This window comes from Suncus etruscus, chromosome 1, assembly GCF_024139225.1.
Source record: "Suncus etruscus isolate mSunEtr1 chromosome 1, mSunEtr1.pri.cur, whole genome shotgun sequence".
Taxonomy (NCBI): Eukaryota; Metazoa; Chordata; class Mammalia; order Eulipotyphla; family Soricidae; genus Suncus; species Suncus etruscus.
The window spans coordinates 205823275-205850255 of NC_064848.1; the positions used below are offsets into that span (position 1 = coordinate 205823275).

Genomic DNA, 26981 nt, shown 5'->3' on the forward strand with positions numbered 1-26981 from the left:
GTGTCTCACCCGTGTCTTTGCTTATACATGGGCACAAAGGTGATACTCTCATTGCCTGCTGGGCCCGGCTGGGGTGCAGAGGCCCTGGGCGCCCCAGAGGGTGAACAGCTCTGGGCTCTGTCCCTGCTGAGCGTGTGCCCTGCTGGGAGGGGTGTGTGCCAGGCCGAGCCCCCTGTCAGCTTGGGAAAAGGCAAGTACTCCACTTCCCCCTTTGTCAGCTATGAGAGCCCAGTTGTCCCATGAGGCCTCAGAGGGTGCAGGGTGGGGTGGTGAGGGTGGAACCTGTTCAGGCCTCAGGGAGTGTTATGGGGGGGCCTGGCTACTGTTGAGCTCACCAGGCCCCTTACCACCCTTTCTCCCCCTCTGTTTGTTACAGCTCTATGGGTCATTGACCACTACACTACACTGCCCCCCATGCTTCTGGAACTTTCCCCCCTGCATGCATGTCCTGCATGCATGTCCTGCTAGGGGAGCTCCTGGCTGAGCCTCCTTCTCTCCACACTTTCTGGCCCCTTCTGTGCCATCCATGCTCCCCTGGGCAGCTGAAGGCATCATTTGCTCTGCCTGGCACGATGGGTCCGCTATTGACCCGAAGAAACTTCTTGGGCCGCTGTTCCCTTCCTGCCCACCCACTCCAATCTCGGAACCTCTGGGGCCTCTAATTGGGCCTTTCTGTCCCCACCCCCAGGGCTTTCTCTGACCCTGGGGGCTTCCGCACCATCCTGTCCCCCACCCACAGAGGCAGGTGGGGGTTGTATTCCTGAGCCCTTGCCTCTGTGTGAGTTCTCCATTGCTTCTGGAACTTGCTGGAAGTTTCGAGAAGGCGACTTCTCCCAAAGGCTATATGAGGCCTGCTGTGGCCCCTTAGGTTCTGTGTGTCAGCTAGAGGAGTGGGGGCATCCAATGAGGCTCCCTTGATGCTGTGTCAGTCCCAGTGCTGTGTGTTCCCCCTTGGACTCCCCTCAGACCTCTCACCTCTTGCCTGCAGTCTTGTGACTCCTGCCATCCCTCATCTCCTGCCCCCCTTCAGATTGGGGTTCAGTCTCTTCTTGCTGCTGAAACCTGCGCCACCCGTTATCCCATGGGGGTGACCTTGCTTGGAAATTGTCATTTGGAGACAAATTACTTGGGGATTTGGGGAGATGGCAATAAGGCCGAGACCAGGCCCCCAGACTCCCTAATTACAGCTGCACCTTCAGAATGTTGGGAACCCCCTTCCTGTGTCTCAAAGCCCCTGTTCACAGTGACTTTCAGCAGGAAGTTAGCGATCCCACTAAGGGAGAGCCCGGTGCTGTTCTGAAGTGCTCGGAAGAAAGTGGAGTTTCCCTGCTGCTTCCTAATCCCATGGTGACTGACTCGCAGCAAGGTGCTTGTACCCTGTCATTTCCCCAGCAGGTGAGGGGCTTGAGGTGCCCGGCAGTGAGAGGCAGTAAGGCCTCTCTGGGCATCCAGAGGCACCCCAAATTCACTATTATGCTGACTTCTGACCCCACGCCCCACTCCTCACCAGGATGGGGTCAATTTAGCACCATTCATGCCGTGGCTAGTTCTAGGTCCCTGACAGACTAGTTCTGGGCTCCCCGTGCCGTGCCTATCTGCATCCCCAGCCTTGGTCTCCTCTTGCCCACCTCCTTGGGCACGTGTCTCAGAGCCTCTGGAACTTGATGGGTTATGCACTCACTCAGTGTTTGGGTCTCTCTCCTGGCTCTGTGCTTGGGGCTAGCTCCTGGCACCACACGCCCTTTCAAAGCTCAAACTCAAGCCAGGCATGTGCCAGGCAGCACCCAGCAATGAGTCGTCTCCTCATCCTGAGAAATCATTTCTTGTTCCTTGGCCAACTTCATGTTTCCCTGTTCCCCTCCTGGAGAGAAACTGGCCTGGAGGGTGCATGGTGTGTGTGTGTGTGTGTGTGTGTGTGTGTGTGTGTGTGTGTGTGTGTGTGTGTGTGTTGGGGGGGCTTGCGAGGTTTCAGGGTTCTGAGGCAGGCACCTGTGGGGCCCTGGTGGTGTGAGGGGCTGAGTCAGGCTTAGCCTCAGCTCAGCGCACACAGCCGGACAGGAAGCCCCCTGTACCTCCATGGAAAGTTCCCCAAGGAAACTTTCTCTGGACACTGGGATACTTCAGTCCGGTTATGCCCCACCCGTGGGCAGCGGGCAAGTCATGGCAGGCGGCATTCGGGGCACCTGAGGTCACCAGGGCCTGCCTAGTGTCTGGGGCAGAGGAGAATTAGGCTTCTGCCTCTCTGCCTGGGATGATTTCTTGAGGCCCCTGGCCTCACCTCTGAGGGCTTCTGTTTGCTATGTGGGAGCCGTACGTACATAGCCGTACTGCTATGTGGCAGGCAGCATTTCCTCCTTTAGAAATTAAGAGCTGGGGCCAAAGACATAGCATGGAGGTAAGGTGTTTGCCTTACATGCAGAAGGACGATGGTTCGAATCCCAGCATCCCATATGGTCCCCTGAGCCTGTCAGGAGCGATTTCTGAGTGTAGAGCCAGTAGTAACCCCTGAGCATTGCCGGGTGTGATCCAAAAACCAAAATAAGTAAATAAATTAATTAATTAAAAAATAAAAATAAGGGCCCCGAGAGATAGCGCAGCGGTGTTTGCCTTGCAAGCAGCCGATCCAAGACCAAAGGTGGTTGGTTCGAATCTCAGTATCCCATATGGTCCCCCGTGCCTGCCAGGAGCTATTTCTGAGCAGACAGCCAGGAGTAACCCCTGAGCATCGCCAGGTGTGGCCCAAAAACCAAAAAATAAAATAAAATAAAATAAAATAAAAATAAATAGTGCTCGCTTCAACAGCACATATACTAAAATTGGAACGATACAGAGAAGATTAGCATGGCCCCTGCGCAAGGATGACACGCAAATTCGTGAAGTGTTCCATATTTTTTGTCATCATGTTTTTAAGCTTTTTTAAATTAAAACAGTTCATTTCATTTTGGGGATAAAAAAAATAAAAATAAAAATAAATAGCTGGGGCCCGAGTAATAGCACAGTGAGGAGAGCGTTTGCCTTGCAAGTAGCTGACGTGGGTACAATTCCTAGTATCCCATGGAGTCCCTGACTGGAGTGATCTCTGGGTGCAGAGCCAGGAGTAACTCCTGAGGGCTGCCTGGGTGTCTCAGCCCCCCCCCCCAATCCAAACAAAGAACTAACGCCTAACTGAAGCCCAACTACAGGGCCGGCCAGCCATCTGTCTGACCATCATCCATCTGTCCCTTTGTCCACCTGGACACTGACCCATCTGTCCTTCTGTCTGTCCCTTGCTCTGGTTCCCTTCTGCTAGCTGGCTTTGGGCCCTTTGGGAACCCTGGAGCTCAGTGAATAGGAAAGAAGGTTCCAGAAGGAGGAGGGTAGGTCTGTACGCGTCTGGTGTGAGCCTGTAGGAGGTCAGGGGAGCTGAGCCTGTAGGTCCCCTCCTCTGAGGGTGCGGCTGGAGAACTTCAGAGGAGTTGGGGTTCAGTGCTTCTGGCTTCTACTGTGGGAAGCAACTGCGAGCCATCAAGCCTGGGATGTGCAGGAAACAAGGGGGACAGTCAGGGCTGTTTCTTGTTTGGTTTTGGTTTGGGGACACACCCGGTGGTACACAGTTTTTACTCCTGGCTCTGGAATCACTCCTGGTAGGGATTGGGGGACTGACCGTATGGGGTGCCCGAAATTGAACCCAAGCCAATTTCGTACAAGGCAAGTGCCCTCCCCGCTTTAATATTGCTCTGGTCCCACGTTTTCTGTTTTTGTTTGCTTGTCTGTTTTTTTAGTTTTTGGGTCACTCAGGGTTCACTCCTGGCTCTGCACTCAGAAATCACTCCTGTCAGTCAGTGCTCAGGGACCCCATGGAATGCTTAGGATTGAGACTGGGTTGACCACATGCAAGGCAAATGCCCTCCCCGCTGTGCTATCAATATCGTCCCCAGCTTCAAGGTTTTTGATTTTTGGGACATATCTGGCAGTGCTCAGGAGTTACTCCTGACTCTACACTCAGAAATCATTCCTAGCAGAGTTGGGGACCATATGAGAGGCCAAAGATCAAACCTGGCTCAGCCCCATGTTGGCCTCATGTAAGGCAAACGCCCTCCCCACTGTGCTTTCTCTCCAGCCCCCATACTCTATGTTTTTTTTTGTTTTGTTTTTTGGATCACACCCGGTGGTGCTCAGGGATTACTCCTGGCTTTGTGCTCAGAAATCGCTCCTGGCAGGCAGGGGGGACCATATGGGATGCTGGGATTCGAACCACCATCCCTCCTGGATCGGCTGCATGCAAGGCAAACACCCTACCGCTGTGCTATCTCTCTGGCCCCCCAGACTCAATTTCTTTTTTTTTTTTGTCCACATCCGTTTGACGCTCAGGGGTTACTCCTGGCTATGTGCTCAGAAATCGCCCCTGGCTTGGGGGGACCATATGGGACGCCGGGGGATGTCCGTCCTATGCTAGCGCTTGCAAGGCAGACACCTTACCTCTAGCGCCACCTTCCCGGCCCCTAGACTCAATTTCTTTAACTCCCCCAGTTTCGAGGAGTTTCACCTCCCTGGTGAGACCCCCTGATTCCCTCCTACCACCCCTGCCCTGGTTTTGGCCAGCAGCTGGCAGCCCACCCACAGTGTCTGTTGATTTTGGGGGGGGCACACTCAGTGACGCTCAGGGGGTTACTCCTGGCTATGCATTCAGAAATCACTCGTGGCCCGGGGGACCATATGGGACACCGGGGATTGAACATGGTCTGTCCTGGGTCAGCTGCGTGCAATGCAAACTCCCTACCGCTGTGCTGTCACTCCAGGGGAGGGGCCCAGTGTCTGTTCAACCGTCAGCAACCAGACTGTGCCTTGTCACCCCTGGGGTGCTGGGAAGTCCCTAGAGACAGCCTTAATCCGGCACCCTGCCCCCTTCCCCTGGACGGGTGCTGGCTGGGACACTACCCGTCCCTTGTGTCCCTTTGTCCCTCTTCTTGTCCCTCTTGTCCCTCTGTCCCTCCTCTCATCCCTCCCTGAGCCTGGGAAGGTTTTTTCCAGCCGAGGGGAGGAAATGGTCGCGTGGCGGCCGGGAAAATGAAAGACTTAGAGGGTGTCCCGCCTCTGGCCGGGGAGCTGGAGCTAAGTTAAGCCCTTCCAAGTGGATCCAGAAAGAGCAGCCTTGGGGGGCGGGGGCCGAGGGGTGGGGAGAAGCAGCGCCGGAAGCCGCTGTCCCAGGGAGCCACCGGGCAGGGCAGCCACCGCCACGCGCAGGAGACTGAGCCCAGCCGGAGCCTGGCCTGGCCGGCCTCCTCCCGCACCCCTGTGCCCCTCGCCCGCTCCCCGGGCAGCGATGCGGCTGCCACAGCCACATCTGATCCGCACATGGAAATGTGGTAATTTGGACGCGTTCGTGATTGCCGCAGATTGAAGGAATTAGACCAGACAAAGACTGTTTCTGGAGGCGGCGGCCGCGGCCCAGGGAGGGCAGGCGGCGAGGGGAATAAGGGGGAGACTCCCGTGGGAAGGAAGGGGGCCCAGTGCTCACCCCTCATCCCGCAGTGATGGACAGAGAGCGGATCTCAGGTAGGCCAAATCCCCCCACCTCTCCCTCCTGCCTGTCCAGGGCCCTCTCCCTCATCCAGCCACTTCCACTCCTTTTGCATTTGTTTCACAGAACCAAAAGGAGTTTCCTCTGGCCCTTGGGGTGCTGTAGGACTCGGGGTTCCCAAAACTGGCCCCCCCTAGAGCCGGCTGTTTCCGTCTCACCTTTGGCCTGGTGCCCCCCGGAAGGCTTGTTTCGTTGCCAGGCGTGGTTTCTCCTGAAATAGCATTTTATGGCCCGCCTGGGAGTGGAGCGCAGAGCTGGGAGTTCCGGGGCTTCAGATGAGACGGAGGCGGACGGAGGCGTGTGGGTGCGTGTGCGTGCGTATGCGTGTGCCCAGAAAGTGGGCAGAGGTGTGGCAAGTGGCTTCTCAGTCCCTGGGACTCTCCCTAGCCCGGGAACCCCATGGCATCAGGGTGGGCATGATGCTCTCAGGGTTGGCTGTGACAGGCACAGTGGGTCCTTGTGATCCCCAAGCAGAATCCCTGGTTCAGGGTCAGGTTGGGACAGAGTGGAGTGCCCAGAGCCTGTTCTCTCTTCTCTGCCAGAGAGACCCATTGCGTCCTGGGGCACGCCCCACCCGTGCCCTGTAAGACCGGGTAACCAAAGTGCCAGGCCAGAGGCATGTGTGTGTGTGTGTGTGCGCACGTGGCAGCCTTTGCCCAGACCATCGACTCCCCCCAGGCCTGTGATTGGGGGACCCTGTGCAACCCTGGGTCTGGTGGGGTCTCTCCTCCCGCTGATGGACCCAGGTCATGCTGCCCCCGACCCATCTGTTCTGTCCTTCCTTCTGTCTCTCCATTGCTGCATATCTGTGAAATGATCCACAGCAGCCAGAGAAGGAAACCTTCTCCCTGGACACTGTGGGAAACCCTCGGGGTGGGGGGGGCAGAAGAGTCAGGCATCTCTGCAGCTCACCACTGCAGACCCCGCCTTGGGCTCTGGGGGCCTTGGTATGTCCCCCTATACCCCTATAACAGTGGCCTTAGTTTCCTCAGTCTCTTTTTGTTTTATTTTGGGGCCACACCTGGTGGCACTCATGGGTTGGTTGCTCCTGGCTTTGTGCTCAGAAATCACTTCTTTTTTTTTGGTTTTTGGGCCACACCCGGCATTGCTCAGGGGTTCCTCCTGGCTGTCTACTCAGAAATAGCTCCTGGCAGGCACGGGGGACCCTATGGGACACTGGAATTCGAACCAACCACCTTTGGTCCTGGATCGGCTGCTTGCAAGGCAAACACCGCTGTGCTATCTCTCCAGGCCCCAGAAATCACTTCTGGCAGGCTCAGGGGACCATATAGGATGCCAGGGATTGAACTCTAGTCGGCCGCTGTGCTATTATCCTGTTTCCTCATCTGTGAAGTCAGAGATCAGAACTTGTTCTTGGGCCCGGCACACATGTGTCAGCACATGTGTTCAAGTGTGTGCTCAGACTTCCACCACCTGCTTCATGTCTGGGGGGCTTCCTGCACCTCATTTTCCCATCAGGCATGTCTGTAGCCACTTTACTCTCTCATGTGCTCGCTCGAGAGGTGGGTCTGGACCCAGATGCTGTCTCGTCATCATATACACTCATGTCCACTCATCAGCACACACCCTGATGTATGGTCATGTGTCTGTCTGTGTGAGCCATCATGTAAGTGTGTCCATGTCTGTGCACAAGTGTGGCATACATGTGTGTTTACATATGTGCCACGCCCTGCTCCGTGTCCATTCTGTCTTCTGCTGTGGCTGCCTCAGCTTTCCCACGAAGTGCTGGTGAAGGCCTGTCCTGGCGGCCCCATGAGAACCCCATGGTCTGCCCAGTTCGGGGGACTCCAGGCCCCCTGGGAAGCTGCTGCGGCTGGTGTGGGATGAGTCAGTGGTGACTGGCTGAGCCCCAACCCCAGGCCTGCTGCCCGGCCTGGCCCCGCTGTGGCTTTGAAGAATTGGTTTTATCTCCATCCAAGGGCTTGTGTTTTGGGGCCCAAGAGACGGCGCAGCAGGAGGGGGTTTGCTTTGGGCGCAGACACCCTGGGTGCGATCCTTGGCACCCTACAGGCTCTCTTGAGCCCACCAGGAGTGAGCCTTGATGTAGACCTCATCTCTTTACACACAGACCCCCAACCTCTTCATATTCCATCTCCTCTCAGGTGCTTTGGGGTCCACAGAGAGGTCCTTCTTCCTCTGACCCCTCCAAACAGACCTACACCCCAATAGCAGCCCCATGGTTCCCTTAAAAGAACCCCAATAGGCAGAGTCTGCTTCCCTGAAAGAATATTCCAGACTTAAGTAAACTGGCCCTACTCCCCAACAAACAGGCCATGCACCCCAATAAACAGAACCAACACCCCAATAAGCAGATCATGCACCCAACAGGTGGGTCCTACACCAATAAATCACTTATGCACCCCAATACGCAGGCACTGTATCCCAATTAAAGGCTCTACATCCCTAAGAAGGTCCTGAGCCCCAATAAACAGACCCTGCACCCCTCTCCCTAACTCTTGGCAATACAACTTGTCGCTTCAGCTGTGCCCCCCTCATGTAGGATCCCTGCCCTGGACCCTGGGGTAGGCTTTGTTCCCACCCACCCACTCTCACTCCCAGGCCAGGGCTAAAAGTTTCCCCAATCCCAAGCCTCTTGCTCCCCTTCCCAGTTGCCCCCAGGCAACACTGTCCTGCACCCCAACTTCTGAGGCCAGATGGGGACAGGAGATGCTGAAGGTGCAGGATGTCCTAGGGAAACTGAGGAACGTTCCTCAAAACCAGGGCTTTTTTTGGGTCCCCTCCCAAAATTCAGGAGCTGGTGGGGATCCCACCTTTCTGATCCTCCCCCTGCCCCCCAGCTTTTGAGCCAGTGCAGTGCTCAGGACTTACTCCTGGCTCTGTGCTCAGGAATCACCCCTGGCAGGCTAAGGCACCCTATGGAGTGCTGGGGATCAAACTCAGGCAGTCAGGTGCCAGGCCAGTACCCTTCCTGCTGTGCTGTCGCTCTGCTCCCTCTTCCACCCTCTCCCTCTCCCTCTCCCTTCTCCCTCCTCCTCTCTCTGTCACAGTCCAGGAAACTGAGACTTAGCAGAGTTAGAGGAACCAGTACTGTCCTGCAGCCCTCGACAGCCCTCTGCTCAAATGCACCCCCACATGGTGAAGCTGCTTCTAGGTCAGGTGCGCAGCTGTGGGACACGGCCCACTCTTTCTATCTCTGCCTGTCCTTCCAGTCCAGGATGCTATTGGCAAGATCCTGGTGGAGGTCGGAGGTTGGGGCTCACGCATCTCTGAGCTCCCTTACTGCTCCTGACAGCGAGGGGGCAGTCCCTGCTCCAAGTGAGGTGTCAGCACCGGTGGCCAGGGTATGATGGGTAACAGTGATCCAGAGGAGGGGTGTCAGGCAGTGCATGCTGCACATGGGGTGCAGCTGGTGTAGGCAGTGTGTGGGGAGGGGCTGGGGTCTCTGGTTTGAGGGAGGCACTGCCTGCCCTGGAGGCTGCGGATTGGGGGGCCTGAATTTTACTCAACTTGGTTGGCTGAGTCCTGTGTCTGATGTTAGGCCCGTCCCCCCAAACCTTCAGAGCCTCAACTCTGTCTCTTCCTAACCTTGGGCTCCTTTCTTTTTTTAATTTTTTGGTTTCTGGGCCACAACCCAGTGGCATTCAGGGGTTTCTCCTGGCAGGCTCGGGTGGCCCTATGGAATCCTGGGAATTTAACCCAGGTTGGCCATGTACAAGGCAAACACCATCCCGCTGTGTGCTATGGCTTGGACCCTGGGTCTAGGTTTTTTACCTGAAGGAGCTAAGTGGGAGTGGGACTTGGACACGAAGTTTCAAGTCCACCAGGAACTAGGCAGCAGATACCCAGTCCCAGCACCCCAAGAGCCCACCCTTAGCCAGTTGGTGTATGGTGGAGCCAAAACTCTCTTTGGACTTTGAGACTCCCCTCTGTCCTTCTGGTCCCAGGCCGAGCTGACCTTTCCCAACCATCCTCCCCTGGGTCCCCCAGACTGACCAGCCCCCAACACCCCCACACACAACCTCCACTGCTTTACTCACTCCTGCCCCGACCTGCAGGGGTCTGACTGGGTCCGAGTGCCTTCCCCAAGCAGGGCCTTCCAAGCACCCCCAGTGCCTGACATGTGAATGTAAATGGCCCCACCTCAGGGTGATGACCTCGGGGCCTGCCCCAAGATCAGCGGTCTCTGTCAGCTGTGTGTTTGAGGGAGGCTGGGGTGACGGACAGGGCGCAGGCCTATGAGGGAGGTCCTTGCTCGCATATTCATACATGTTTCTTCATGCCTGCACATTCATTGGAGTGTCCATATGCACTTGTGCGCATATGTGTCTGTGAGAACGTGTGTTTGCACACCTACGTGGGAATGCCTGTGTGCGCGTCTCTGCGTGTGATCACAGAGATGCGCACGTGTTCGCATGCACGTTGCAGCCGGCAACGCCTCCTCCGGGAAGGTGGTTCAGGAACCCTTCTGTCCAGGAGGTGGCGCTGCTCCCTCGGAGCTCAGCCTGGCCGGGCCCAGTTCTGGGTGTTTCAGCTGCGGAGCCTGGGGTTGCAGGTGGAGTTTGGGGTGCAGGGTTCTCCTTACCTCTTCTTTTCTGTTCTTGTGGTCTCTGTCCCTTTTCGTTAGGGATAAAGGGGTGAGTGGAGACACGTGACCCCACCCTTCTGCCCCTTCCCTGTGGGGCCCCCGACCCGTACCCCACTTGCACCGTGGTCTTCCATGAAGTCTCTGAGGGCATGCCCCTTCCTTACCCTGGCAACTCTCTCTTTGCTTTCTGCCAGGTGGTTTTTACTACCAGCCTCTGCCCATCTCCAGGCCTGCCCCCTCCACCCTCACACCCACCCCTCAATCTTGCTCATTTTGCATTTGTGACCTGCCTGAATAGATCCCTGCGTTCTGTTCCATTTGAGTCCATTTTTGGAGAGGGTGTTGGGGTTGACTCCTCACTCTGTTCAGGGATCACTCCCAGCAGTGCTCAGGGGACCATACAGGTACCAGCGGGATGGCGGTGATTTCGCCCTCCCCACTGCCACTGTCCTGCTACTCAGGCTCAGCAGCTGCCCCCTACTTTTCTCAGGGACCCCAAATCCCAGCTGCTCAGAGCTTTCTGCCCTGGGGCTGTCTGGAGACTGAGCTCTTGGGGAGTGTCTTGGGGTATTTCTCTACAGAAGTCACGTCCAGCAGTGCTGGGAGCTGGGGTGGGGATTGGCCAGATGGGGCATGTCAGGGCATGATGGGGGTATGGCAGGGCATGATGGTATATGATGGGGCATGGCATGATGGGGGTACGATAGGGTATCAAAGCCAGTGGCACTCGGGACCTCTCATGGGATGGCACATGTCTGCTGAGTCTCTAGCCCACATTCCTCTTGCTTTGATAAGAAACATCCGGTCCCAAGGACCCGGAGAGATAGCACAGCGGCGTTTGCCTTGCAAGCAGCCGATCCAGGACCTAAGGTGTTTGGTTCGGATCCCGGTGTCCCATAGGGTCCCCCAAGCCTGCCAGGAGCTATTTCTGAGCAGACAGCCAGGAGTAACCCCTGAGCACTGCCGGGTGTGGCCCAAAAACAAACAAACAAACAAAAAAAAAACAAAAAAAAAAAAAAAGAAAAGAAACATCCGGTCCCTCCCAGAGTGTCCCCCCTCCAAGCACCCCCAGCTTCTCCCTTTCTGGCTCACTGCAAAGTGCTCCAGGACTCCCTTCCCACCTGCTGTGGAGACTGTCTTCTAACACTGTTGGACTCCCATGTCCTCACACGGTGCTGACTTTTCTGGCCTTCTTGGGTGAGGTACAGGGATTGCCGCGTTTTTTCTACCTGGGACTTGCCACCAGCTGCTCCCCTGAGAACCCCTGGGAATGACTCCTGAGTACCCGTGTGTGGTCCAAACCTGTGGTGTAGCCCCTAAGAAAAAGCCAACAAAGTGGAAGGGAGGGAGGGAGAAAAAAATAAAGCATTGTGGTTTTTTTTTTTTTTTTTGGGGGGGGGGGGTTACACCCGGCAGCACTCAGGGGTTACTCCTGGCTCTATGCTCAGAATCACTCCTGGCAAGCACAGGGGACCATATGGGATGCCGGGATTCGATTCACCGTTCTTCTGCATGCAAGACAAACGCCTTACCTCTGTGCTATCTCTCTGGCCTCAAGCTTCGTGTTTTGAATCATTAAAATGTAATTTTGGTATGTTTTTGGTTTTGGTTTTTGGACCACACCTGGCGGTGCTCAGGGGTTACTCCTGGCTGTCTGCTCAGAAATAGCTCCTGACAGGCACGGGGGACCCTATGGGACACCGGGATTCGAACCAACCACCTGAGGTCCTGGATCGGCTGCTTGCAAGGCAAATGCCGCTGTGCTATCTCCCCGGGCCCTAAAATGTAATTTTGATTGGGGCCGGAGAGATAGCATGAAGGTAAGGCGTTTTCCTTTCATGCAGAAGGTCATCGGTTCGAATCCCGGCGTCCCATAGGGTCCCCCATGCCTGCCAGGAGCAATTTCTGAGCATGGAACCAGGAGTAACCCCTGAGCACTGCCTGGTGAGACCCAAAACCCTATATATATAATTTTGATTTTAATGTCATGAGTTGTTTATCACTAATGAAGTTCAACTTATTTGCAATGCCTTAGAATTCTCATTATCAGTAGTTTGTTTTCATTTTTTGGGCCACACCTTGTAGTACTCAGGTTGGCTCTCGGTAATGCACAGGGAAACAAGTGGGATGCTGAAAAGAAAGAGGGAGGAAGGAAGGACGGAAGGAAGGAAGGAGGAAGGAAGGAAGGAAGGAAGGAAGGAAGGAAGGACGGAAGGAAGGAAGGAAGGACAGAAGGACGGAAGGAAGGAAGGAAGGAAGGAAGGACGGAAGGAAGGAAGGAAGGACGGAAGGAAGGAAGGAAGGAGGAAGGAAGGAGGAAGGAAGGAAGGACGGAAGGAAGGAAGGAGGAAGGAAGGAAGAAGGAAGGAAGGAAGGAAGGAGGAAGGAAGGAGGAAGGAAGGAAGGAAGGACGGAAGGAAGGAAGGAAGGACGGAAGGAAGGAAGGAAGGAGGAAGGAAGGAAGGAAGGACGGAAGGAAGGAAGGAGGAAGGAAGGAAGAAGGAAGGAAGGAAGGAAGAAGGAAGGAAGGAGGAAGGAAGGAAGGAAGGACGGAAGGAAGGAAGGAAGGAAGGAAGGAAGGAGGAAGGAAGGAAGAAGGAAGGAAGGAGGGAGGGAGGAAGGAAGGAAGGAAGAAGGAAGGAAGGAAGGAAGGAAGGAAGGAAGGAAGGAAGGAAGGAAGGAAGGAAGGAAGGAAGGAAGGAAGGAAGGAGAAATGGGAGATTTGGGGTGACACCTGACTACTTCTCTCTGTTCAGGAGTGACCCCTGGCCATGCTCAGGAAACCATATGTGGTGCCAGGAACTGAACCAGCCTAGCACCCACGCCAGCGCCTGGTCTGTTCCCTGCCCAGAAGCAACCTACCTGCGACTTTATTGCAGAGCTGCTGGGCAGCAGGTTGGTGGGAGGTAGGCATGAGTGTGGGCAGGTCTTTGGCACTGGGCACTGGCCAGTGTCAGCCGTGGGTGTCCCCAGGGCCCCCGTCAGAACCCAGAAATTACATTCTATGCTAAATTTGCAGCAGGTTTTAACAACTTCTTTTTCTCTGTCTTTTATTTATTATTATTTTTTGTTTTTGGGTCACACCCGGCATCGCTCAGGGGTTCCTCCTGGCTCTACACTCAGAAATTGCCCCCGGCAGTCTCAGGGGACCATATGGGATGCCGGGATTCAAACCACCATCCTTCAGCATGAAAGGCAAAACGCCCTACCGCTATGCTATCTCTCCAGCCCTGTGTCTTTTTTTTTTTTAATATGTTTCTAATTGAATCACTATGAGATTCACACTCACAGTTACAAAGTGTAACAAACAAACAAAGTAACAAACAAACAAAACAAAATAACAAACAAACAAACTAACAAAATAACAAAGTTATCCCTGGTTCAGTTTCAGGCATACAGTGTCTAATCTCTGTCTGTCTCTCTCTCTGTCTCTTTCTCTCCTTTCTTTTTTTCCATTCAGACACTGTGGTTGTGGTTAGCAATACTGTCACTGGAAGGCTATCCTGCACATCACTTTCCCTCCTATTTTCAGCACCCAGTTCTTGTCCCGGAGAGACCATTCCCAAGGCATAGTGTCCTCATACTCCCTTCTCTGTGCTCACGGCATGCCCTGCTCTTTGTGGCAAGATTCTGCCCATGGACCGGTCCTCCTGGCCCTCCTGTCTGTTGTCTATGGGTATTACTACTATTCTATATTTTAATATCCCACAAGTACGCACAGTCATTTTAGTCTGTCCCTCTCCCTCTGACTCATTTCACTCAGCATAATACTCTCCATATCCACCCATGTAAATTTCAAGGCTCCATTTTTCCTAACAGCTGCGTAGTATTCCGTTGTGTAGATAGATGTACCACAGTTTCCTTATCCACTCCTCCGTTCTCAGGCACTTGGATTGTCTCAAGATACTGGCCGCTATGAATAGTCCTTCAGTGAACATAGGGATACAGAGGCCTTTTTTGCTTTTTTTTTATTGTTTTTAATTTTGGGTCATACTCAGTGGCACTCAGGGGTTATTCCTGGCTCTGCATTCAGAAATCGTTCCTGGCAGGCATGAGGGACCATATGGGATGCCGGGATTCGAACCACCATCTGTCCTGGATTTTCCTTTGTTTTGTATTTGTCACACCCGGCAGCGCTCAGGGGTTCCTCCTGGCTCTACGCTCAGAAATCGCTCCTGGCAGGCTCGGGAGGCCATATGGGATGCCGGGATTCGAACCACCATCCTTCTGAGTCTAAGGCAAACACCTTACTGCTGTGCTATCTCTCAGGCCCCGTTTTCTGAGTTTGTTTTGGGAACATCTCTGTCAGAATTTTGTAGCCTCGGAGAGCAAGTGTTTCCTCCTCTTTATCTTTTATTTATTTATTTATTTATTTATTTTTGGTTTGGGGGCCACACCCAGTGGCGCTCAGGGGTTACTCCTGACTCTGCATTCAGAAATTGCTCCTGGCAGGCTCAGGAAACCATAAGGGATGCTGGGGATCAAATTCAGGCACATCCCGGGTTGGCTGTGTGCAAGTCAAATGCTCTATTTGCACTATGCTAATCACTCCAACCCCTCTTTATCTCTTATTTTATTTTTTGCTTTTGGGCCACATCACAGTACTCAGGAGTGGGTTCCTCCTGCCCCTGCACTCAGGAATCACTCCTGACAGACTCAGGGGACCCCATGGGATGCCAGTCTCGAACCAGGATCAGCTGTGTGCAAGGCAAGTGCCCTCCCTCTGGCTCAAAGGTCGGAGGTTGCCTTCCGGATGTGGCTTCTGCTGTTGGATGTTCTGGTCTCGTCAGGCTCTCAGTATTGATTTGTGGCTCTTTTCAAAGACACCCCGTGGGCTCAATCCTGTTTCTCTTTTCTGTTTCCTGGATTTTGCTCTTATCTTCATTACTTCCTTCCCTCTTCTGACTTGTATTTCGGCTGGGCAGGAAATGGCGACCGCAGCGATATTTGAGCAGCTCAGGGCTCGGCCACAGATTGTGGACGGATCAGGAGCTTCATCCTCATGGGAAGAAGCCCAGAAGGGCAGGCGGCCTGGAGCCCTGTGGCTTTGGGTCCTCGTCACTTGGTTCCATTTGGGGGCAACACCCGGTGGTGCTCAGAGGCTCCCCCAGCTCACTGGTGGGGCATGGGTCTCTTTCCTGGGGGTGTTCGGACCAAACTCAGGCCTCCTGCATTCGTGGCCTGGGCCCATCTTTCTGCCTCTAAATTATTTTATTAATATTTTTATGTTTTCTGGGTCACACCCAGTGATGTTCAGGGCTTACTCCTCACTCAGCACTCAGAAATCACTCCTGGCAAGCTTGAGGTACCTTATGGGATGTTGGGGATCCAACTCAAGTCAGCTGTGTGCAAGGTAAATGCCCTACCCACTCACGGAGCTACCTCTCTGGCCCCTTCAACTTTTTTTTTTTTTTTTTTTGGTTTTTGGGCCACACCCGACCTTGCTCAGGGGTTACTCCTGGCTGTCTGCTCAGAAATAGCTCCTGGCAGGCATGGGGGACCATAAGGGACACCGGGATTCGAACCAACCACCTTTGGTCCTGGATCGGCTGCTTGCAAGGCAAATGCCCTGTGCTATCTCTCCGGGCCCCCCTTCAACTTTTTGTCAAGCCATTGGACCTGCTTTAGCTCTTTCCATTATCTCTTTTTCGGAGGTGTGGGGAGTGCACCCCTGGCACCCCTGGCTGTGCTCAGGGATCACTCCTCGTGGAGGTCAGGGAACCAGATTAGGTGCCGGGGATCTAACTCAAGTCACTGCGTTCAAGACAGTTGTCTGCCCACTGTGCTATCTCTTGGCCCTTCTATTCTGCTCTTGAAGTTGCCTTGAGAGAGTCTTGCCTGAGGGTTTGACAGGAGCTGTATCAACACTGGACTCACCATGGCTACACACAAGCCCCAAGCACTCAGTGGAACACGCCCCCCCCCACCATCATGTGCACCCCCTTCCAGTCCCCCATCCCAGGGAGTAAAGGAGATGCTCGGGTTACTCCTTGAGCCTTTGGTGTTGGATTCAGAGGAAGGAAAGCAGCACTTTGGGCTCATGGGGTGAGGCAGGTGAGGCCATCAAACACAGTCCCAAGGGGCCAGAGTGGTGGCGCAGCAGTAAGGTGTTTGCCTTGCACTTGGCTGACCTAGGACAGACCACAGTTCAATCTCCAAGCATCCCACATGATCCCTCGAGCCAGGAACAATTTCTTTTCTTTTCTTTTTTTTTTTTTTTTTTTTTTTTTTGGTTTTTGGGCCACACCCGGCAGTGCTCAGGGGTTACTCCTGGCTGTCTGCTCAGAAATAGCTCCTGGCAGGCACGGGGGACCATATGGGACGCCGGGATTCGAACCAACCACCTTTGGTCCTGGATCGGCTGCTTGCAAGGCAAACGCCACTGTGCTGTCTCTCCGGGCCCAGGAACAATTTCTGAGCGCAGAGTTCAGGAGTAACCCCTAAGCATCACTGGGTATGGCCCCAAAACAAACAAACAAAAAAACAAACACAGTCACAAAAGAAACAGGGGCCAGAACCATAGCACAGCAGTTGTAGAATATTTGCCTTGAACTGAACTGATTTGGGTTCGATCCCTGGCATCCTATAGAGTCCTCTGAGCACTACCAGGAGTGATTCCTGACCACAGAGCCAGGAGTAAGCCTTGAGCATCACCGGGTGTGGATCCTCCCTAAATGCAAACAAAGGCTTGCAACACACTCAGCACTACTGGTGAGGCAGGACCGTTTTCTTTCATGGCCTCAGGCACAAGGCTTGGGGTGTGGGAGCTGCCATAGGCCACAGCCGGCAGGACACCTCACAGAGTGCCCAGCCAAAGAGTCCGTGCATGCTGGCCCAGGGGGGGCAGGGATCGGCTGTGTGCAAGGCAGAAGCCCAGAAGAGCTGCCCACCCTGGGGGTCCCCGGGATGTCCCCGTCCATAGGAAGTGGCTGTTGGGGCTGCCAGGAACCTCAAGAGGATGAGCTTCACGCCCCCTACATGGCCCGGCCAGAGGTCGCCGAGCCTGGGATGGGCGGGAAGCAGAGCAGCAGCCCACGGTCCTGTCCCGTCTTTCCTGCAGCGCCTGCGCACAGGAAATGATTCACCCCGACAGGGTGCAGAAGGGGGGTGGGGGGCAGCCCAGCTTGGGTTCAAGGAGACCCAGAGGAAACCGGGTGGGTGAAGGCAGGTGCTGTACCCCTGGGGAAGCCCTCTGCACCCCAAGGCTGCAGCCCACTAAGGCTGCAGCTCCTGCTTCCTGGAGCCCTGAGCTGGAGCCTTTGAGGTGAAGGAACAGGAAGGGCCACTGGGGCGTGTCGGGGTCTTGGGCGGGACCAGCCTCTGCCCCGTCCACCTTCCTGCCCTGCGGGGGCTTCCGGGGGCTCCCCCACCCTCTCAGGTCCCAGTTCCACCCACCCGGCCAACATAGCAACACATGTCCATAGACAGCACACACAGAATCATGTACCACGCAACATGTCATACACAAATGTATATATCATGCCTACATACATACACATGTAAGCACGCTGAAGTGTGTGCCACACCTTACAGGCACATGACACACATGCCCCACATATAACACCACATGCACATACATGTACACACGTGTCATGTACACAGCACATGTACTCAGACGACCCTCGCCCCCACAGCCCTTTTACGTGCTGACTCTGTCCGGTGGCAGGAAACGGGGTGCAGGGAAACAGGCCCCACCTTTGGCTCAGAAGCGGGGTTTTTTGCTGTTCTGCAGGAGCTGTGGGCGAGGGAGGCTGCTGGGCCCAGACAAGGCTGTGGGATCTGGTCTGGGGTTCGGGTCCCCAAGACTCAGAGCTGCTCCTGAGACTTGAAAGACTGCAAAGCTGTGAAGCCTGAAGGTTTCTCTGGGTCCTGGGCCAAGGTCAGGAAGAGCTGTGCCTCATGCCAGCAGGGGGCCCCTTGTTTTTTGCTGCACCCGGCAGCACTCAGGGATTCCTCCTGGCTCTGCACTCAGAAATCGCTCCTGGCAGGCTTGGGGGACCATATGGGACCAAACCCAGATCCATCCCAGGTCATCCACATGCAAGGCAAATGCCCTACCACTTTGCCATCACTCTGGCCCCCTCGCATCTGTTCTTTTTTTGTTTTTTTTTGGGTCACACTTGGGCTCAGGGGTTACTCCTGGCTCTCCACTCAGAGATCTTTCCTGCCATGCTCGGGGGACCATGTGGGATGTTGGGTTAGAACCACCATCCTTCTGCATGCAAGGCCCTACCTCCATGTCATCTCTTCGGCCCCTCACATCTGTACTTACACTCCTCGTCACACCCACATCCAAATCCTATTAACACACACACCACACACCCTCTCAGTGATGTTTCAGTGCTCAGAGATGTCTCCTGGCTCTGTGCTCAGAACTTTCTTCCAGCTCTATGCTCAGGGCTCACTCCTGGCGGGGCTTGGGGACCCTTGGAGGCACTGGGGCTCAAACCTGGTCAGTCTTTTTTTTTTTTTTTTTGGTTTTTGGGCCACACCTGGCGGTGCTCAGGGGTTACTCCTGGCTGTCTGCTCAGAAATAGCTCCTGGCAGGCATGGGGGAGCATAAGGGACACCGGGATTCGAACCAACCACCTTTGGTCCTGGATCGGTTGCTTGCAAGGCAAACACCGCTGTGCTATCTCTCCAGGCCCAAACCTGGTCAGTCTTATGTACAGCAAAAGCCCTCCCTGCCGTTCGACAGCCAATTACATGCAAGGGCCCACCTGCTCCTGCCACCACACGGCTTGGGGCCTGCCCAAGGGGCTGGCAAGGCTCGGGGCCTGCGTGTGCCCAGCTGCCCCTTGCAGTCTGGTCTTGCTAAAACTTCAGCCAGGCCCTGGGTCCCTAAAGTGACTCTAAACCCTGAAGGAATCAAGGGCCTGTCCCCAAGTGGGTCTGACACAGACCTGCCGGCATGACCAGTGAGTGTGGTCAGCAGATGGATGGGGCAGGCGTGGACGGTGGGTGGACAGGATGGCCCAGCCCTGCCTCCCTTCATGTCCAGTGCATTCAGTCACATGGCTGACCTGTCCACTGTCAGTCGGAGGGGTCACGGTCCAGCTCAGGGCTCTCCTCGTTCCAGGCCTTCCCATGCAATGCTGGGAAGGGTTAGTCCTCTTGGTTATAGCTCTGGAATCTTTGTTGTTTTTTTTTTTTGGTTGACCATCAGTAGACAGGGACCTCCCTGAACCCAGCTTCCTAACTCCCAGAGCCATCCCCAGAATTCGGGACCAAACCCAGATCCATCCCAGGTCATCCACATATAAGGCAAACACCCTACCGCTTTGCCATCACACTGGCCCCCTCGCATCTGTTCTTTTTTGTTTTTTTGGGGTCACACTCGGGCTCAGCGGTTACTCCTGGCTCTCTCTGGTGGCCTGTGGAATCCCCATCCCCTCCCTCTCCACCTGCCAGGGTCAGACACAGTAAGGGGGGCTAAACATCCCCCCCTTCTGCCCTGCTGCTGCCCCTTGTCACTGTAGAAAGAGATCTTCGCATCCATGAGGGCAGTGTGGAGGGGTGGGGTGCCTTGACCTCAAATGTGGGGGACTCTAGGTACTGGTCAGGAACCCCTCTCGGCAGGCAGATGAGGCCAGGGTGGTATCCTGTACCCCATACCTGCTGGGCATGGTGTAGTATGGGGGGGCGGGGGTTGGGGGGGCCCTTGTCCCTGGAGGAGGTCACAGGACAGCAAACACCTTGCCGGCTGGTCCCACGCCCGCTGAACCCCTCCTGGGGTGGTTTGCAGGGTTGCAAGTCCTTGCTGGCAGCCCTGCCCAGTGACTGACCCTTTGGGCCAGCGCTCATCTGCCCTGCTGTGCCCCTTTGTCCTGTCCAGCCCATCACGAAGGTTCGTGCCTGTGACCTCTCTGGTTCCCCCTCCTGTGTCACTTCCCGATTTAAGTCTTTTCCCCTTCCTGGTCCAAGTATGAGCTGGCCTGGCTGCCCGGACAGCAGGACATGCTGTTTCTCCACAGCCACTGGGCCAGCTCCACACACCTTCTACCTCATGGGACAAGAAGGCAGCTCCAGTTCCCTCTATCACATCTGCATTCCAGCTAGGGGAAGGGAATGGGGTAGAGGATGGGTTAGTAGTGTCTTGTAAAGTAAACCTTTCGGGCTGGAGCAACAGTACAGCTGGTAGGGCATTTGCCTTATACGTGGGTGACCCGGGTTCAATCTGCACCATCCATATAGTCCTCTAGGACTATGAGCATTGCTGGGTGTGGCCTAAAAACAAAGTTAAGTAAAGCTCAGCTATTGAGGTACCTGTTCCACACCCCAGCAGCTCGCTGGAGATGAAGAGATGGGTCAGAATTGGAGGAGGTGAGGGAGGGAGGAAGGAAGGGGTTTGTCTGGGAGTTTTTTTTTTTTGGGGGGGGGCACACCCGGCGGTGCTCAGGGGTTACTCCTGGCTGTCTGCTCAGAAATAGCTCCTGGCAGGCACGGGGGGACCATATGGGACGCCAGGATTCGAACCAACCACCTTTGGTCCTGGATCGGCTGCTTGCAAGGCAAATGCCGCTGTGCTATCTCTTCGACCCCTGTCTGGGAGTTGAAGGGTCAGAAAACATGGCAGGTGTGGAGGACAGTTGTCGGTCTCTGTGCCCTCCTCCTGCACCCCAAACGTGCCCCCTCCCTGCTGCAGGGAGCTGAGCCTTGTCCATCCGACAAGGCTGTTCTTTGTGGCCAGGGGAGATGCCCGGGACTGCCTCAGGGAGGCCCAGCGACACCCCCTGAGGGCAATGCCCTGGCCCAGGCCGAATGGAGGGACTCAGTGCCACAGCTCTGTAGATCAGGCTCACCGTGGCCTCTCTTGCTTCCGTTCATCCTCCAGTCTCATGAGTCCTCCTGAGGATCTGGGCTCACCCTTTCTCAGGATCTTGTGGAGTGCAGTGACACTCCAGCTCTGGAGGGTCATGGCAGGTTGGGGACAGCGGGCTCCAGCTCAGTCGCTGGCCTAGACTATATTTTATTTTATCATTATTATTACTTTTTGGAGGGGGGAGTCCAATGGCACTCAGGGGTCATTCCTGGCTCTGCTTTCGCAAAGGAATCATGAATCACTCCTGGCAGGCTTGGGGGATCTAACCCAGGCCTGCCACATGCAAGGCGTGTGCCCTCCCTGCTGTGCTATGACTCTGACCCCCGATCTGGGCTCTGCTCAGCTACCTAAAGCACAGAGCCAGGCACAGACCTCATTCATGTTCCAGATCATTCCAGATCATTTCCTGTCTCCCAGACTTGCACCATTGCATCTCCCTCAGTCACTGGGAAACCCCCAGAAATCACAAACCTTTTTGGGACCTGAGAGCAGAGCCCCGTGGAGATGAGGGTCAGGGGGCCCCAAGAGAGATCCAGGGCCTGGGGCATGTTGCCAGGCTTTGCTGGTCCCTGGGCCTGAGCTCTGGCACCACTTGGTCCCCTGAACATCACTGGGGTGGCCTTAGGCCTTGGGGTTCCAGAGTGACCACAGCCTGACAGGCCCCATGTCTCTGTAGGGTTCGCTGTGATCCTGAGCACTGCTTGGGGACTCCCCAAAAGCCAAGAAAGGTGGTAGGAGCTGGTTGGGAGGGTTTGTGGGGACAGAGTGGGGCCAGGCCTGTTCCCTGCCACCCTGTGAGTCAGGTGGAGGCTGGGATGGCCAGACCCCCCCATACACCCCAGCTAACATGCTGGAACTTGTAGTTCGGGAGCAGCCTGGACTTTGAGTAGGGAGTCAGCCGAGGGGCCCCCCAAGCCCTGGGGCTGCAGATGAAGGAGCTGGAACCAGGACACCCCAACTGGTCGGCTTGGAGTCCCTTGGGCCCCTCCCTGGCTGTTTCTCTGTTTCCTCATCCTTTGCCTGCCCATACCCCAAAATCCTCTCCAGGGAGATCATCTCCCATGGGAAGGGACATGGCCGCCAGGACCCACCAGAGAACACACAGGGGGTGCCCCTAGGCCCCAGCGAGATGAGTCAGTGCCAGCAGAAGCCATGTCCTCGTGCTGGCATCTGTCCTGGAGGCCGCTGGCACCCCGGCTGGCGAGTGAGTCATGCCGGCCCCGACTGACACCATCAGACCCGCAGACTACACTGCACCAGGACAAATGGTGCTTTGAGGCCCTTCCAGCCACTGCGCCTGTAATTATGCAAGGGAACAACGCCAGCTTTGGGGGCTGCCCACACCCCTTGTCCCTCTCCTCTCCTTCTCACTGTGGGTGCAGGTTTCCTTTCCTGGGGTCACGCGTGCCTTTGGTCACTGCATACTTTCCTTGCAGCCATAAAGAATAGGGGGGCAAGTCTTGCCATTGGGGACCCACTTAGCACCCCAGTCTTCGCAGCTGCTCTGTTTAAGCCTCTTTGTTGACCTCTGAGCCTGGATTTGACCCCCCAGGGAGGGGTCAATTACTGGGGTACACAGATATAAGAGTTACTTTCAGGCCCTACAGACTTGGGCTTTGCTTGATCTGGTACCAACTGGCCCCCATAAACCCCTTCTCTCCTTCATGTACATTTGTTTGTCCCTTTCTCAAACCACAGGGGGCTGATCCCCTCTATTCAGACCCTGGACAGAGTTGCTAAGGAGGCGGGTTTCTTTGTACCCTCAAGTTCTCTGAGCCAGCTTTTGTGGCCAGAGTCCTGGCTGATTTCATTCTGGTTATTTGGGGGGGGGGGTCACAGGCAGGGTGCTTGGATAGCTGCTACCAGCCCAGTACTTGCAGGGAGACCTTGTGGAGCTAGGGGTGGGACCTGGGGGTCCATCCCCAGAACCCACACAGCTCTCTGGGCCACTTTGTTTGCTAAGGTGGTGAGTGGCATGGGTAGGTATTAGACACATTGTCACCCAAGGTGTGAGGGTGCTAGACGGGGTGGACGTGGGGGACTGGGCGGGGTGTCCAGCCCTCTGTCTGCCCAGTGGGGGGTCGAGGAAAGTGGGTGGGTCACCCTCAAGCCTTGTGGTGGGGGCAGTTGGGGTGGAGCCCAGGGGTTACCTCTGCGCCTCTGCGACCTTCAGGTTAGCCTTGAGCGACTGCCGGGGCCTGTGCTGTGTCTTCCCCCCCCCCCCAAGCTGCTGCTGCTGACGTGGAACTGGGGCAGCGGTGACTCAGCCTTGTCCCCATATTGGCTGTGGGGCAGCTGAGCCGGTGCAGGGGGCTGGAAATGTGGAGGGGCCCTCCTGCCAGTGCCCTTGCCAGCTCTGTCCAGCCTTGGCCTACTGGGAGATGGGGATGTGAGCCCATCTCAGCCGGTATGAGAGTCAGACCTGGGATTCTGTGTGTGTGTGTGTGTGTGTGTGTGTGTGTGTGTGCGCGTGTGTGTGTGCTGTGTCAGGCCGGAATAATCTGAAACCAAGTGTGACTCACCAGGGAGCAGACACCCCCCACCTCATCTCCGGGTGCTCGCTGGGGATGGGGGGGGTGCCCAGATGTGGAATCTGCTGTTCTGGGCACCACAGGAACTTGAGAACCCAGTGACCTCCCTCCTCTGCCCTGCCCCACTCCCACCTCAGCCCTGCGACCCTCTGGCCTCTGCCCTGCTTGTCAGCATCCACCCACCCCTTCCTCACCAACGGGCTCAGGCCACTGCAGTGCCCTGGAGTATCAGCGAGGACAGTGAAGGCAGGACACGGGGGAAATCCGAGCTGACTCAGCTCTGATGGGTGGGAGGAGTGACAAGGGGGAGCTGGAAACTTTTGCCCTGACAGGGGACTGGGTGGGGCCAGCGCTCCCCATGTGCTGCCAAGGTCTGGTTGACTGTATGCCCCCATGGAGTTGGGGGGAGGGACGTAGGGGCATCGCGTTCTCTGCTGGGGAGTGGACATGCCTTGGAAGATCTGTACAAGGGTGTAGGGGAGGTCTGTGTCAGGGGGTTAGAGAGTCCCTTGGGTCAGTCTAGGGTGTCAGGGAGAGTGTATGGCGTCATTCTAGGAGGTTAGGGAGTTTGGATCAGTCTAGGGGGGTTAGTGGGGATCTCTAGGGTCAATCTAATTGGATCAGGTTATGTGGGGGCAGTTCTAGGAGGTCAGGGGTTCCTTAAGGTCAGCCTAGAGGGATCAGAGGTCATGGGGGTCCCTGGACACACCTGGTGCCTGTCACCCTGAGTGTGGCCTGCAGGGCAGTTCCGTGTCCCTCTGTCCCAGAGCTGCCTGTGACCTGTGTCCCTGACAGCCCTGCAGCCCTGCCTCCCTCCAATGCTGGGTCTGAGCGTTGAGCTTCACCAAGTCTCACCACGAGGGGCCCCAGCACTGCCTGGGAACCCCCTAAAATCCTTGAGACTTGAGTTTCTGTTGCATGTCGGTAGCCTGGAAAGCAACTCTTCCCGTACCCTCCTGAGATTTCCTTGCACGAGGCTGACCCAGGTTCAATCTCTGGTATCCCATCTGAATTCGAAGTGCAGTCAGGTAGCCCCTGAACACAGCACAGTGGGAACCCAAGTGATAGAAATAATCCTGAGAAAATCATTGCTCAATTAGGAGAAAGGTTATTTATTTATTTATTTTGGTTTCTGAGTCACACCCGACAGCGCTCAGGGGTTACTCCTGGCTCTACGCTCAGAAATCACTCCTGGCAGGCTCAGGGGACCATATGGGATGCCGGGATTTGAACCACCGTCCTTCTGCAAGGCAAATGCCCTACCTCCATGCTATCTCTCCGGCCCCTCTCCCTTTCTTTCTTTCTTTCTTTCTTTTTTTTTTGGGGGGGTCACATCCAGCAGTGCCCAGGGGCTATTCCTAGCTCTGAGCTCAGCAATCGCTCCTGGCAGGCTCGGGGAACCATATGAGATGCTAGGATTCTGCATGCAAAGCAAACGCCCTACCTCCACACTATCTCTCTGCCCCATAAAGGTTACATTTTATTTGTTTGTTTGTTTGTTTTGGGGGCCACACTCGGTGGTACTCAGGGATTCCTCCAGGCTCTGCTCTCAAGAATCACTCCTGGCAGGCTCTGGGAAACCCGATGGGACGTGGGGATCAAAGGCAAAACGTGGTGCAAGGCAAATGTCCTCCCCACTGTGCTATCGCTCTGGCCCCAAAAGATTACATTTTAAAAAGTTTTAAAAAGTTAATTCGCTATGAGATACAGAGTTAAATTGTTGTTGAAGGCCGAATTTCAGTGACAATGTTTCAACTCCTCTCCCTCACCTCTCTTCACTTCCTAAACCTATGTCCCTACTTTCCCTCCCTTCCTCCATCCACAGCCTGTTTCTGTGACAGATACCCTACCCCCCCCCAAATAGACTGAATTTTAAAAGAGGCTGAGTGATAGCACAGCAGTAGGGGGTTTGCCTGAGTTCGAACCCCAACATCCCATATGGTCCCCAGAGCCTGCCAGGAGCAAGTGGGCAAGTGTGACCCAAAAAACAAAACAAAAACGAAAAGAAGTTAACAGCATGCATGGAGTGAGATTCCTGGAATTACAGAGCAGGGTTTCTGGTGCTTGCTTTGTACACAGCTGACCCACCTCCCCATTCAGTTCTCAGCAATGCCCCCTGTGAATCCTTAATAATAAGGGTCATTAATAATAATAAAACCTTAATAAATTTCGTCAGGAGTGACCCCCTGGGCACCAGAGCAAGAGTGGCCAGGTGTGAGCAGAAACAGCAGGAGTGGCCCCAAAACAAAAAATATTCACACAACAAAGCAACAGAAACCAGAAACCAAACCAGTTTCGAACAACTCAAAAACAAAAGGGTTTCTGGGCCCAAGAGTGTACAGCGGTTCAGGCTCTGGCCTTGCCTGCAGCCAGCATAGTTTGACCCCAGCACTCTGTCATATGGTCCCCAGCCCTTGAACCCCCTGGGTGTGACCCAAACTTACCCCCACTCCTCCGTCACAGGAAGGAGTTACTGAGGCTGGGGCCGGGCCTGGCTCACTGAGCTCTACTCCCCGCCCCTGCAGAAAGCAAAGCTACACACGGGCCTCTGGAGCCTCAAAAAGTTCCTTACAAGGAAGCAGGGACACTGGACACGCACGACCAGGCCGGCCTTCGCAGGCTGTGAAGCTCTGTCCCCTGTAGATGCAGCCTGCAGGTGCAGTTCTCACACCACCCCAGGGCCCCATGGGGTGGCGGGTCCCCCAGGAGGGGCGCTCTGGACTGGGCCCACCCCTGAGGGTCTCAGATGTTATGGAAGAAGAAATGGATGGATTGGGGCTCATGCAAAGGGGATTCTGGAGGTGCTGGGCTGCAGCATTGTTTTCAGGGGGGCTGATGGTGGATGGTGGCCTGTGAATATGGAGCTTGGGGGTGTCTTGTCCTGCTAGTCTGGGGTCTGTACTGGAGCCTTTGCCTGCTCTCCCCAGGACTGAACCCCAAAGTCCTGGCTGGATTGTTTGGTGGGGAATAGCCCCGGATGTGCAGGCCAGTGACTGTTCCTGTGCTTCTGGGTGCCAATGTTGGGCATCAAAGGTCGGGAGCACAGGAGGGGGAATCGATCCTCCGAAATGCCCCAAACCTCCCTGCTGTCCTGCTTCTGTCCCTCTGTCCTTCCCCTTGCCTGTCCCAGGGTTCCTCTTGGAGTATGAGGCCTTGTGAGTCCATGTTGCCCGTCACCCCAAAACCAGCTAGGCAGCTTGCAGGGGTTTAGGGGGACCTGTCTTTGGGGACCCTGAGGTAGGGGGCCCTCCATGTGTGTGTGTGTGTGTGTGTGTGTGTGTGTGTGTGTGTGTGTGTGTGTGTGTGTGTGTAATTCCTCACACCTCCATTTCTCTTGCTTCCAAGTGGAGCATGTTTCTCTCTCCAGCTCCTGCCCTCTGACTGACCAGTCCCATGTTTGTGCTCCCTCTTGGCTCTGGGAAAGGGAGAAAAGGGGGCCCTGACCCCTCTCCAGGGCTGGGCCTTATTAAAGTTGCAGAGCCCCAGCTTGAAGCAGCCAGC

The 26981-nt window shown here is 55.4% G+C and overlaps 1 protein-coding gene and 1 non-coding gene across 2 annotated transcripts in view; both read left to right on the top strand.

Annotated features, from left to right (window-relative positions):
- The first annotated feature begins 2786 nt into the window (after window positions 1-2786).
- LOC125995880 (U6 spliceosomal RNA) lies at window positions 2787-2893 on the top strand. Its single transcript, XR_007491180.1, has one exon. It is a non-coding gene; the product is annotated as a U6 spliceosomal RNA (small nuclear RNA).
- A 2336-nt stretch (window positions 2894-5229) lies between these two features.
- Window positions 5230-26981, top strand: part of SEPTIN9 (septin 9) — a 70330-nt gene continuing 48578 nt past the window's right edge. The window contains exon 1 of the mRNA XM_049776213.1: window positions 5230-5535. Coding sequence (XP_049632170.1) covers window positions 5514-5535 — 22 coding nt within the window. The 5' untranslated portion in view covers window positions 5230-5513. The remainder of the gene's footprint in view (window positions 5536-26981) is intronic.